The 13,501-nt window shown below is 43.9% G+C and overlaps 1 protein-coding gene across 3 annotated transcripts in view; it reads left to right on the forward strand.

Moving 5' to 3' along the window:
- Nucleotides 1-13,501, forward strand: part of COL14A1 (collagen type XIV alpha 1 chain) — a 196,983-nt gene that overhangs the window by 181,776 nt on the left and 1,706 nt on the right. For all 3 annotated transcript variants that reach the window (XM_037048457.1, XM_037048454.1, XM_037048455.1), the window contains exons 46-47: nt 11,599-11,676; nt 13,224-13,379. In XM_037048457.1, coding sequence (XP_036904352.1) covers nt 11,599-11,676; nt 13,224-13,379 — 234 coding nt within the window. The remainder of the gene's footprint in view (nt 1-11,598; nt 11,677-13,223; nt 13,380-13,501) is intronic.

A 13,501-nucleotide genomic window follows, 5' to 3' on the forward strand; every position in this document is an offset into this window, starting at 1 on the left:
GAAAAGAGCTGTTGGCACTGACGATACATTTGGCAGCAGCTTTGGTCACGAGTTCAGAATGAGAGCACTGCAGTCGCGAGCCAGGAATGCCTCAGTGGTGAGCATCTGTGGAACTTCTTAATGACCCTTGTATCCTGGTTTAATTCCTGGAAAAATTATTTTTATGGGACAGACTAACTTGATTAAAGAAAGAGGGCTGGTAGAACTCTCATAATAATTTGCTGGTTGTTGCTTAAATATTTACAAGTCTTCTCTGTCATCTTGTGTTATAGTTGATATTGTGTTGCATGAGACGCAGTCTTTTCCTTGCTGTTAAAAATTTGCTGAAATACATGTTTGCTTTCTTGTTCTCTCGCTTCCCCATCCCCTGTCTCTCATCTTCTGAGACGGGCGCCAGAGAAGCAAAGATAGAGTATTCTCTTTTCCCACCCGATATTTATCTGGTAAAGTCCAGTTTGAATGTCCTTTGGAACAAGACCTTTCCCTGAAGGTTTGGTGGACTGTGTTTTCCTAATATAAAGTAAATTTAAGGCAATGAATGCTCTTTATCTTTGTATTATCTTTTATTTTGTAGGGGCTTTTTTTTTTCTTATTACAAAGGGACTCTACATTCATCATGGCTGTAGAGAGAAGCTCTATGTGTTAGTGATTTATTGCTATGCAACAAATTACCCTAAAACATCACTCTAAGACAACAGCACATACAGGATCTCGGTTTTTGTGGGCCAGGGATTCAGGAGTGGTTTAGCTGGGTGGTTCTGGCTCCAGGTCTTCGTGAGGCTGCAGTCAAGATGCTAGCCAGGGCTGGAGTCAGCTCTCTGAAGGTCTGACTGGATCTGGCTCGCTCACAGCGCCACTGGCAGGAGCCTCAGGCCCTCCCTGGCTCCTCCACTCACAGTCAGCAGGAGAGGGGTGGGTCCCCCCACAGGGGTTCTTGAATGTCCTCGAAACATGGTGGCTGCTTTCCTCAGAGCCAGCTGATCCAAGAGAGATGGCAGGGAGGAGTTCACCATGGCTTTTTGTGACTGTGCGGTCTCAAAAGTCACAAGCTTTTACTTTTGGCACGTTTGGTTAGGAGGGAGTCCCTTAGCCCAGCCCACAGGCAAGCGCAGGGGAATTGGGATGTACGTGTTGAAGAGGGGAGTATCACAGAACTGGGGAATATGTATTTGATCATGTTCTTTTCAATCGAAGCAAGGCCTTTGGCCTTGCATCGTGACGGGGTGATGCTTTCATTCCGAAGACTGACTTCCAAGCGGGCCGCCTTCTGAGACACTCATGAAGAGCTGGCTTGCCCTGGGCCTGCCTGTTTTCACTATTTAAATGGGTATTTTTCTCTCCCGCCACCTTGAAGTTATTCACGTGCCAGGTGCAGCTTTACGGAGGGAAATATAAGATACAGATTTAAGCACCTCGAAGGAGTGGCACCTACTGGAAAAATGTTTTTGGTAGACTAACGTTTTTTGTATTCCTGCTTCAGGAAGCAGTTAGGATAAAGTCATTTTCCAAATAAACACAAAGAGTGGTTTTTAAAAAGCAGCTGACACACTAAAATTACCCTTAAGTTGTGTTCCCCTCCCTCTGTAGTTAGCAGAATAAGGCTATGACGATAACGAAAAGCTGTAACCGGTATTTTGTCTTTTTTTTTTTTTGCCATGAAAGCTAATATAATTGTTTCTGTAGCTTTCAGATTTTTTGAAATGCTTCATTGGAGGGTCTGTGCAGCAGGCGTTAGCGGATTCCTCACACTGAGTTTCAGTCACCGCCTGGAGTAGTGGGTTGTGCTGGAAACGCTCCTCACAGTTAATGCCATTTGGGTCAGATATCTTTGTGTGGTCCTGGTTCGTATTTCCTAGGCAAAACGAACTGCTCAGTGCTCTAGGTATTAGTCAGCTTTTGCTGCATAACAAACCACAAAAATCTTGGTAGCATTTAATACATATTACTTTTTATCACATTTCTGTGGGAGGTGGAGAAAGCTGTGCTCTGCCTGGGCCCTGGCTGGAGGGGAAATGGCTCCCCATTCTCCGTGCGGCGATGGCAGAAACAAGACAGAGCCACCCAACCTCCCAATCCTTTTTCCGGCCTCTGTTCATGTCATTACCACCAATAGCTCATTAGTCAAAGCAAGTCACATGGCCGAGCCCAAATCCAAGGGCTGGGGAGATGAAAGGGTCCTGGCATGGGAATGGATGTATAACTCTATTGTAAAATAGTAAAGAATTTAGACCACTAGGTCAGTCTGCCATGTTCTTCATGCATGCTGTTTCCTTTCCTACCACACTCAATGCTGATCTCCACTGTAGCCTGTTCTTTTTTTTTTTTTTTAAAAGATTTTACTTATTTACCATTAGAGGGGAAGGTAAGGAGAGAAGGAGAGAAATATCAATGTATGGCTGCCTCTCGTGAGTTCCCTGCTGGGAACTGGCCTGCAACCCAGGCATGTGCCCTGACTGGGAATCGAACCGCGATCGTCTGGTTCACAGGCCCGCACTCAATCCACTGAGCCACACCAGCCAGGGCTGTAGCCTGTTCTTATACCCCTTCCTTGGTGCTCACATGCTCTTTCTACCCTCCGGAACCCCTGTTCTTCCTCTGGCCCATTCATATTCAAGCTTCAAAACTCATCTCAAGAGTCACCTCTGTCAGACTACTCCTTCTTCACATGGTTTACTTGTTTGGCCAGTGTATTTGTTATTGCTGTACTGCTCTGTTCCAGCTGAACTCGACTGAATAAGATCTTCCTCGTTTGTGCTTCTCTGTCCCCAGGCACATGCCTCCAACCACAGCATTTCCTGCTACACTGCAATTGTTGACGTACTTACCTTCCCCCTGGACTGTGCCTTTCCTCTCTGCATTGCCCCACAGGGAGCCTGAACAAATAGTCACCTGATAAATGAATACGGGGCAGACCCCTGCCTCATTAGCATGGGAAACACATCACTCAGCACCCAGGTGGCATATACCGTAGAATACACTTTCTGGAATCCTCTTTGAATGGTTTCATTTTTGTTAATCCTGTCTCACTGATGTGGCTGCATACTCCCCAAAGACCAAACTTAATGTCTCTTTCCTTTCATTCCCCATAGTACCCCAAATACAATAGTTATTTCATGAGTCATGAGTGATTTATGCTGTTGATCACCACCAGCTCTTTGGCTGCCTTCCTCACTCACCCTCGAGCCATGATACAAGCAGAAACCCATGTGGTTATAGTACGTCAGTCCTGAGACATCTTGTTAATAGTCCATTACTGCCAAGTGGACAATGTCAGCATTTTCTTCAAGTCATCGTCACATAAATTTAGTCCAGAAAGTAAGGTGAGATTTTTAAATAGGAGTTTTGATTATACTGGTTAGGAAATGCATATAACATAGCAAATGCATGGGACATTTCAGTACTAAAATATGTGTGTAAGTCAAATGTCTGCGATCAAAGATCCCAGGACTTCCTGGTGCGTTGTCTATGTGTGTGTATGTGGGGAGAGAGAGAGAGAGAGAGAGAGAGATTGAGGCTCTCTTTCTTTTAAATGTAGGAAAGTTCTTTGCCATTTTCCAAATTTCTGGCCTTGAACATAAGCAAGTAAATTGGCAAGAAAACATATACTAGTTTATGTGATAAAACTAAAGCTGTTTATATTAGTGTTGATAAACCATTTTCACATGACTTAAAACCATTAAAACCATTTTATCAAATGGTTTTTAATAAACCATATTCACATGACTTGTTTTAGAAAAGGATTTGATTATTTTATTTTTAGAGAAAAGGGGGGGAGGAGAAAGAGAAGCAGAGAAACATCACTGTGTGGTTGCCTCTTGTGTGCCCCCTGCTGGGGAGCTGGCCAGAAACCCAGGCATGTTCTCTGACTGGGAATCAAACCGGCGACCTTTTGGTTCACAGGCCAGCACTCAATCCACTGAGCCACACCAGCCTGGGCTTGGCCTGACTTTTAAAGCAATAAATGTAATAAATACATAAATCAAAGTGCATTTGTGTCGTTGGGTGAAAACATACATGGAAATAGATATATTCATTAACCCAGTGCATTTTCATTGATTGACGATTTAACTTTGACACTAAATTTCTATGTGACTACAGCAAAGTAGTTTGACTCTTCTGAATCTCTTTGCTGGTTTGAGAAAACATAAGGATTCTAGATGTAAGTTGTACTTGTTTAAGAGTGCATTTGTCATGCTTATTAAGAAGGGCTGTTGATCATAACACATTTTGTTTTAAACTCTGCAGACCCTGGCCTTGTCCCAATGCCCTGACATAACTCTTCTTTTCCAAGCGTGCAGAGCATCCTATCACTTTTCAGTTGTGTGAGGAATGATGACCAGACCAAGCTGTAAGTTAATGATCTTCGTCTGGTTGAATATTCATTTGGAACCCAAGTGGCCATTTTTTCCTAAGCCGTAAAAATTGGCTCACTTTCCTGCTAACTTTGAATTATTTATATTTTTCCTAACAGTCAATGTTGGAAGGGCAGTTGTAATTTTGATAGGTTTGCATTGAGCCTGGCATTCTCATTATGTCCCAGGAACGTCATAGTGTCAGGGCGAAAGCAGGTGGACAAAAAGCCAGGACTCCTGGTGCGCCGTCTGTCTCCTTCCCATTCCTATTTGCCGTGCACCTGTAGTTGTGAACAGTCAACTTGCAAACGGGTCACCAACTGGGTATCCTCTTCCGTCCTCCCTCCCTTCCCCCTCTACAACCTCCATGCTCCCTCCTAATTTCCCTCCTCCCCTTGCTGCCCTAATCCCAGTGTATCTACTTTAGATGTCCCTGGTCAGAAGACCAAAGGACCTCCTGCCTGCATTATAATGGTACAAAACCCCCAAGTGTGAAGTGTTCTGTTGTCTTGCTCTTGATCTGGTTAGCAGATTCCTTTGACCCCTGGGTGGCCCACTGGGTAGAAATACGATTCCACACATTTTCTGCTGGCTTTTCTGTGGAACTAGCACAGTGTTCATTGGTGGTCTTAAACGTCACAGGATTCCCACCCCCCCTTAGCCAATTGTACTGCTTGTTGGCACCCAGCAGGGGCAGATCCAGGTTTTGTGGAGCCTGAAACTTAAACAGATTGGAGTTCTTCTTGGGAAAAAAAAGAGTATGAAGTTAGAAACCAAAACCTGTAGCAGATATTGAGGGAGGGGCAATATGCAAAATCCTTGGTGATAAACACAAAGTTTGTCACCAGGGGACCTAGCCTGGCCTCTCCAGTTACCATTCCCCAACCTGCAGTTGTCGTTGTCGTAGCCATCTAGTCCCCTGGGCAGACCCCGGAACTAGTTTGATGTCTGCAAACCTTCGAGTAGGCACTCCTACCTGCCCCTTCTTTATCTGGCTAACACCCGCTTTTTAAGTCTTCACTTCAGGGGCCAGCTGTACTGTAAAGCCTCCTGTGATTCCCCACCGATGCCTCCGTTCTGTGCTCTCATATTTTATAGCTACTCCCACACTGCATTACAGCTACCCTGCCCCTGCCCCTGCCCCTGCCCCTAACACCTAGAACATGGTGACCTGCCCCGGAGAAGGAAGGGTGCCTTCTCTTCTGAATTCTCAGATATTGGGGCCGGGCTGGGCAGTCTGCCCTTCTCTCTCCTTTTTCTGTGCATCACTGTTTTCACACTTCCTCGCCTTCTGTTCCAGGACAGCCTTAGCCAATGGGAGGCGTTGAGAAGGATCGGAGGGTATGAAGAGGGGTAAAGTCAGGATGTTTCTCCCCTCAACCACACCCCAGCCTCCTCTGCGACTCCCGTTGTGGCTGCAGACGGTCTGGCTCCTGCTTGCATTGGACAATGTCTCACTCTCAATTCTAGATCCCACCAGAAGGCCCTACGCAATGGGCTCCAGTCACACTTTTTCTTCCCATTGCCTTTGCCCTCCCAGTGGTGATAGTGGCTTCCTGCTGTTACTAAGTTATGGGTTACCCCATGGCCTTTATTTGGTTGCTTAATCCTGTTAGTAATGTAACCCAGTGGCCATTTTAAATCCCCTCTGCCTGAAAGCTCTAGCATGGTTTATGTTTCCCTGGCTGAGCCCTGGATTATAGAGGTATACTAGATGGCCAGTTGTTTCATGGAAAAGGCGATAGGAAGAGGGACCCTTAGCAATAGTTTGCAATGTTTGTTTACTTTCAAAGCAACTGTGTATTTTCCAGCCTTGGCCACCTCAGGCCCCAACATGGAGTCACACATGCTGACAATAATCCCATAGACTAATATGTACAGGTAGCAGAGCCTGGATAAGTATAAAAAAGCACTTGCTGAATTGAGTCTAATAAACCTGCTGTCTTGTAGCCTTGCACCTAGTAGGCATTCAAACACACGTTGACTCAAAAGCACACTCTGCTTGCAATACATTGCCAGCGCCTCCCAGACAATAGACAATATAGTAACACAGTTGAAACCTTTTCTCCCAGTGTCTGTGAATTTTTGATAGAATTACAATGAAAGCTGTGCATATCTGTCTGAGCATAGATCCTGGGAGCTGCTCAGAATGTCTGGGGTCATGAGGGAGTGAATCTGCTCCGTGTAGTGGAGTAAGACTCCAGCCTGGAGCGCTTGGTGTGATCAGGGGGCAAAGGAATTAGCACACTTTCCCTACTCAGAGGTCAAAAAAACAGGAGTCCAATAACCAAGGTCCAGACCCTGAACACATCGTCAGTGTGAGCAGGATAAATCCTCTTGAAATTAACCCCAAGGCTTGCTCAGCGCAGAGGTCAAATATATAAACCCAGGAAAGTAAGGTTAGGGAAAGTGACAACCGCAGGGTTGATTCTGGGCCAGAAAAAATATGCAGACTATTTCTGCAGGCAGGTCAGGAAGCCACAGCTACAGCAAACAAGACTAGAAACACAACCTGGAGGGCCAGCTTGGGGTGGAGGGAGACAGGGAGTGCTCTGGTCACCAGCACAGGCTTCAGCACCCACCCACCTGGGGGGAGAACTTGGCTCTGGTACTTTCTGGCTAAAAACGAGTGACTTAACTTCTCTGTGTTACAGCCCTCTTTTAGGGCTAAGCGTAGTGACTGCCCTCTTGTTTTATTGCAAAGAATAACTGAGCTCATACATAAGGCATCTACCATTCAAAACCTAGTGAGATCACGTGGGAGCATAGCTGATGTACCAAGTAGCCACATCTTTGGTCTGCCAAGGTCTACAATCAGACTTTGTGTTTCATTCATTCATCCATTTGTCTGACAGATATTTCCCGAGTGCCTAATATGTGCCTGAAACCCGGAATACAATGAAGAACTAAAGCAAACACTTCTCTGACTTAGTTGACCAATGAAAGAAAGAAAACACGAGAGGGTCAGTGTTAGGTTAGTGGTAAGGGAGGGTCAGGTGGCCTTGAAGTCATTTCTAAGGAGACCCTCGAGGAGAACACATACGTCACACTTACCACTCTGGTGGGGGTGTTGGTGCTGGGGGAGGCTGTGCAAGTGTCTGGGCAGGAGGCAGGTGGGAACCCTCCCTACTTCCCCCTTAGTAGTTCGATGACCCTGAAAGTGTTTTTAAAAAAGTAAAGTCTGTTTCAAGAACTTTTAAAAAAGAAATAAAAGAGTATGATATTAAGATTTTGATGAGAGTAAGATCCAAAACATAGATCTTAATAGTTCTCATTAAGAAAACACACACACACACAAAAGATGAATAGTAGAAAAGACTTTTCTCTGATTGTCCTAAATAATACTGGTAACTGTATAGAAAACAAAGGCTATTAGCTAAGTCATATTTTGGTCAATTCGATTTTCATTTATATCAGTTATGCTCATTTTTTAAAAAATGGCATAGAGTTCAAGGTATTGGAGTCAATAATATTTATCTCTAAGGAACACTAGGAGTTCCCATTGCCACACAGGGAACGTGTCAGAAAAAGCATTGTTCTCATAAGCCAGACATGTGAAGGTGAAAGTAAAGCTCCAGCCTAAGGAGTTTTGCTTGTCGATCCTTCAAGGTCATGCTTGCATTTAACAAGCTGCATGTTGACATTGACGTTCAGTTGTTCAGCTACTCTTCCAGTGTTTCATAGGCATCTATCTACTCACTATGTGTGAGACTCTGCTTGCCTCTGACACTAAATAGGGGATGATCCCTGCGGTCAACAGGCTCATAGTTGCAGACGGGATGAACACAAGAACAAGCAATGCAATGGGTTAAGTGCCAGTGAAGGTACTGGTAATATGCAAGCAAGGAACTCATTCACTTGTTTGTTTGCTGTTCATTCACTCACTATTTTTGGTTGTGTACTGTGTGGAAGTCTCCATAGCAGTGATGGGGATAGAGCCATGAATAAGGTAGATAATCGTTTCCCCTTTGAATCTCTTACACTTCTTCCGTCTGTTACTGTTGTGGCGAAGCTTTGAGTTGGGTCTTGAAGAATGGGAGTAATAATGGAGACAGCACAGGTTAGAAGGGGGTGTCAGAAGGAGGGAATATCTCATGTACTCAGAAGTCCCAATGCCTTAAAAAGGATGCTGGTGTAGCTCTGATGGCCCCATCTCAGCACCAAGCGCCCCCATCTTGGGTCCTCACAAAGAGGTATGGAGGGAAGTCCTTATGGGCAACGACTCGTTTTGTCAGTGAGGAGTGGCTATGTCCAGACCCCATTGCCTTCTGTCATCTCATGGACAGTTGCAGGCTGACATTTGAAGACATTCAATTTCCCTCCTTTTAATCAAGGCCCGCAAGGCTTATCAAAACATATCCAGATCTTTGTTTTAGAGATCTGAAGTCTGTAAGCTTAGTCTTTAATTTCAGTCCTTATCTTAGGTACTTACATATTGATTTTTAATGTGCTTTATATTGTTCCAAAAATAGATGTATAACCAAGTTCTTTTCCATGGATGTGTTATTCCTTCAGTCTCAGAACCATAAGTGAACCCAGGGACAAATATCTTTTTCTTTCTTTAAAAATGTATTTATTTTAATTGTTATTCAAGTACTGTTTTCTGTCTTTTACTTCAATCCCAGCTCACCCCCACAGTGCTCCCCACCTCCCTCCCATTTCCACCCCCCCCCCTTAGTTTTTGTCCATGTGTCCTTCAGGGACAAATATTTATATTTTAACCTACCTCTAGTTGGACCATAACTTCAAGGATAACAAAATCTAAAATTCTTTGATGGTATATAATTGTATTCTTAGAATTTATTTTTAGGGTATTTTTGAGGGGCTGGAATATTTTTGTGAGATTTTCCTGTCTTGATTTGTATTACAGATAGTATCAAATTCCACTTGTTTTTATCTACATAACTTAGAAAATTAAAACAACTAGGCTTTCTACTCCCCAATCTTCTCCACCTTTTGCTTTCTTTATGAATGAGCAAAGAATAAGTTAGGAAACTCTTATCAGGGGTTCTTCCTGAGAACACTTTCCTGGAGGTCCTGTTCAGCCCAGTCGCCTTACCGAGAAGCCATGGCGTTAACATCAATCCTTGAGCACCGACCCTAAGGTCCTTTGGAGGCCTCTGAGTCAGCCCGAAGTTAATCACGGGGAGCCTAGCATTAGTCATTGGTGTATTTGATCGAGTTCCCTGTGGGGAAAGTGACTCTGATTCTAACAATTTCTGCTAAATTCCCAGATGCGTGTTAGGGCACACTGATTTGCAAGTGAGGGAGCACCTAGCAGCTACAAAGTACTCACTCTAATAGTAACCGATTCGCTAGTAGTTTAGTTAATTGGGAATACCCAGGGGGTATACTCAAGATGGTTTTCTGCCTGGACAACTTGACTAGCAGTCACGCATTAAATGTTGGCCAGTCTAAGTTGTGTGCTTTTTGAATGCAGATTCAGTGGTATTTTACTTTTGAGAAATCACATTCCTACTTATCAGTTCCCGAGAGAAGGATGAGGCCAGAAACAGGAGATCAGAGGCTCTGAGGTCAATGCCCTGCCTTCCTTCTGCTGAGCTGGTCTTTTTTGAGCTCAGAAAACACCAAGGCCACAGGCAATAGGCATGGGTGCAGGGGAAACACAGCAGTGGGTAGAGTAGCCCCAAGGACCACTAATAAGGAAGAAGGGCTTTTTATTTATTTATTTTAAAGATTTTATTTATTTGTTTTTAGGGAGAGGGGGAGGGAGAAAGAGAGGGAGAGAAACATCAATGTGTGGTTGCCTCTCGAGCACCCCCCACTGGGGACCTGGCCCACAACCTAGGCATATGCCCTGACTGGGAATCGAACCTGCGACCACAGGCCAGGTTGGATTTAGTTCACAGGCCAGCACTCAGTCCACTGAGCCACACCAGCCAGGGCAGGAAGAAGGGCTTTTTAAGAGATATCAGGATACCTTGACCCCAGGAGGTTGTCACAAGGAACACAGCAGTCATCAAAGCTTCAAATCAAAGGATATTATGTGCACTGATTATGATTATGCATGTCATGTAGAAAGAACTAGTGGCTCATGAGTGGTTTTTTTTTTGTCAACTAATTCTTTGTCAACTAATTCCAGGGTAAATACTACATGAATACCTTTCCTTCTGGAAGTTATAAACCAAGATATAAAAAGTGATTATTTTCAAGGGCTGAGATTCTTGCATGTTGTGTCTTCTCCTTTGTCTGCAGTGAATATGTGCTACACTTAATAAGGAAAAAAAATCGTTTATAATCTTAAATATTCTCAATCACTTGCACGTCCACCACCTATCAGAGTGGTTGTCTTCATTTATTCATGTTCCCTTCTAGGCTTTGCCAAATTGCACAATTTCTCTGTTGAGTATAATTACATGGAGATGTAGTTCCACATTTTGCTGTTTCAAAGCTTTGTTGCACGTGAAAACCAGACACCAGAGGTCTTCTGAGGTGTGAGTCAGGGTAACCCAGACCCCAGGCTGATGCAACGCACTCTGGGCCTGGCAGGCTCTGAACACAGCACGCGGCCACCTGCCCAGTGGTCTTGTGATGGAACCTGCTTCGGCAATGAGGTGTCAGAATTTATGCTTCTTTGTTTTTTGTGAAAATGTATAGTTTGTTAACAGCACCATAAATTATTTGGAATAAGAAGTCTGTTTCGTGGAAAAGACACAGGAATAGGTTTAGATTTTTATGGGGCTGACTCAGCCAAATCAAACACAGGCTTTTCCTGAAGCTTCCAAGTTTTTAATGGAAACTCACGCTCTTCAGAACTTTGCTGCCTAATTATAATTCATGCCTTTTGCAGATACATTACAGGGTGGGCCAAAAGGAAAATGTTAGACGTGTTCACTTGTGACTTCTATTGTGTTATTTGTGGAGTGCCGACTGCGTACATTGAATGGCCTGGTGCGTGCAAAGACCAAGGCCAGCTCCTGGTGGGCCGAATCACTTAGTACGAAGGAGGAAGATAACCTTGCAGTATTGCAAACACAGGCTGCGTGCTCAGATAAAGAACCAGCCTCCCGTCCATGGCTGTGCAAAAGTCACCCGTGTCAGGGTGTAATTTACAAGTCCCATGGCAACCATCTCCCAGAGCAACCCCCATCACTGTCTTCCTTAGAGAGGGTTTTTTTAAAGCCCAGAAAAATGGACTACCAGGTTTCATTTTAAAGAGAACTTTTTCTTTCTTCCTCTTCTCCTTCCCCCTCTCCTTCTCCCACCTCCTCCTTTTAATAAACAGGTCTAACTGGTACCAAGGGAGAAAAAGGAAATCCAGGCATTGGAAGCCAAGGTCCAAGAGGACCCCCTGGGCCAGCAGGTAAATATTCCTACCTAACAGAAACTTGCAAATGAAAATCCTCAATCTTTATATTCACTGGATATTACAGGTGAGGAATATGGCCATATTACATCCTTGTATCTAACTGAAATGGCTGTGTCTCTCATTCATTTTGTTAGGAGGCCAGTTTGTTAGTAGCGATCCTCCTCGTGCGAGCTCCCAAAGTTACAGCATATTCTGGGATCTTATTATTTGCATGAATTAAGATAAGATAGGCTATACTGTAATAACAAATGTTTGGTGGATCAACACCATAAAAGTTTCTTTTATACACATGATACATCGTTTGATATAAGATGATTCTTCCCCATTTGCAACAAAGACCCCCAGGAGAAAGATAAAGGGGACCTATCAGCTCTTAAATTCCTAAATGCAGACTGACATGAGCCACTTGTCATATTTCAGTAGCTAGAGTGAGTCACATAGTTCCAACTGACCTGCAGGGGAGACTCAAAGTCTAGAGGAACATGTAGATCTTCGATGGGCACTGATAGTTTCTGCCACCATGGTAGTCTCACTGAAGGAGTTTTGTGTAAAGCTTGCATTTTGTGTACCCCACTAGATGCTTTTATAATGGTCTTTAAATGATCATCTCATTATTAGAAATGTAAGTTTGCAATTCTATAGGCTTTTTGCAATTCTGGTCTTAGCCACACTGAAGTAAATGCTTTATAGACTTTTCTTTCCAACCTAACAGTTATTTGAGAAAACAGCTTTTCTAGGAGAGATTCCTAATGCAAAAAAAATCATTCTGAGTGTAAATATTTCTGTTATTGAGACTCCAACTGATCCAGCATCGTGGCTTGCACAGACTGGGTGCTGGGGAATACTGATGAAATGAAACGGACTGTATCTGTTTAAATATGCTCATAATTTACATTTTGGTTCCCGTTAAAGAATTTTATTTCTAGTTGAAAGATGTCTCTTAAATGCTTTTGGGATCCAGGCCTAAAAACCAACAAACAGGAAACCTAACAAATCTTTTTAAATTCACACAAATTGTAATCCCCATTTTTATGATAAGTTCTCCATTGATAAAAGCTAGCCAAAGGCACTTTGGATTAGTACATTGGGTCTAATTCTAGACTTTTTCTTTATCTTGTACAGGATAATTTCTTTCAGACACAAACTAATTTATTTCAATTATCTGGGCCCATAAACCAGTGCAGATGATGAGGTTGAGTCTGAACTGTGTGTGTGTGTGTGTGTGTGTGTGTGTGCACCCACACATTGGCTTCACATTGGGAAACAGAAGCTCCATAGAGAGAACAAGGCTGACAGTGCTGTATTCCTTCTCCTTCAACATCCAGAAGGGGATGGAAAAGTATAGAGTTTGTATTCTAGTTTCCTGAGCTGATTAAAAGCATTGCCCTCTGGGGGCATGTGTGATTCCAGTGTGATTCACTCTCCAGGGAATCCAGTGTAGGAAGAACTCAATAATTAGGAAGAGAGTTTACATCTTGGTGTCTCAAAACTCTCCCTGTGGTGGTCAAAGACCAACTGCTTTCATTGTGGGTGCTTTTTAGGACCTGCTGGGGAGAGTCGGCAAGGAAGCCCGGGGCCCCCTGGCTCCCCAGGGCCACGAGGTCCACCAGGTCACCTGGGGGTGCCTGGACCACAAGGTCCTTCTGGTCAGCCCGGATACTGCGACCCCTCTTCATGTTCTGCCTATGGGGTGGGAGGTAAGTGCCGACCTCTGTGGGCTTTGAGGAATGTTTTGTTACAATTGTACCGTGATAATGAAGGGACACTTTGAAAAATAGACCAAATATGGCATAGAAGCATGACTTGAAATTCTCACTAC

This window comes from Sturnira hondurensis, unplaced genomic scaffold, assembly GCF_014824575.4.
Source record: "Sturnira hondurensis isolate 20B ecotype Veracruz unplaced genomic scaffold, ASM1482457v3 Scaffold0006413, whole genome shotgun sequence".
NCBI lineage: Eukaryota > Metazoa > Chordata > Mammalia > Chiroptera > Phyllostomidae > Sturnira > Sturnira hondurensis.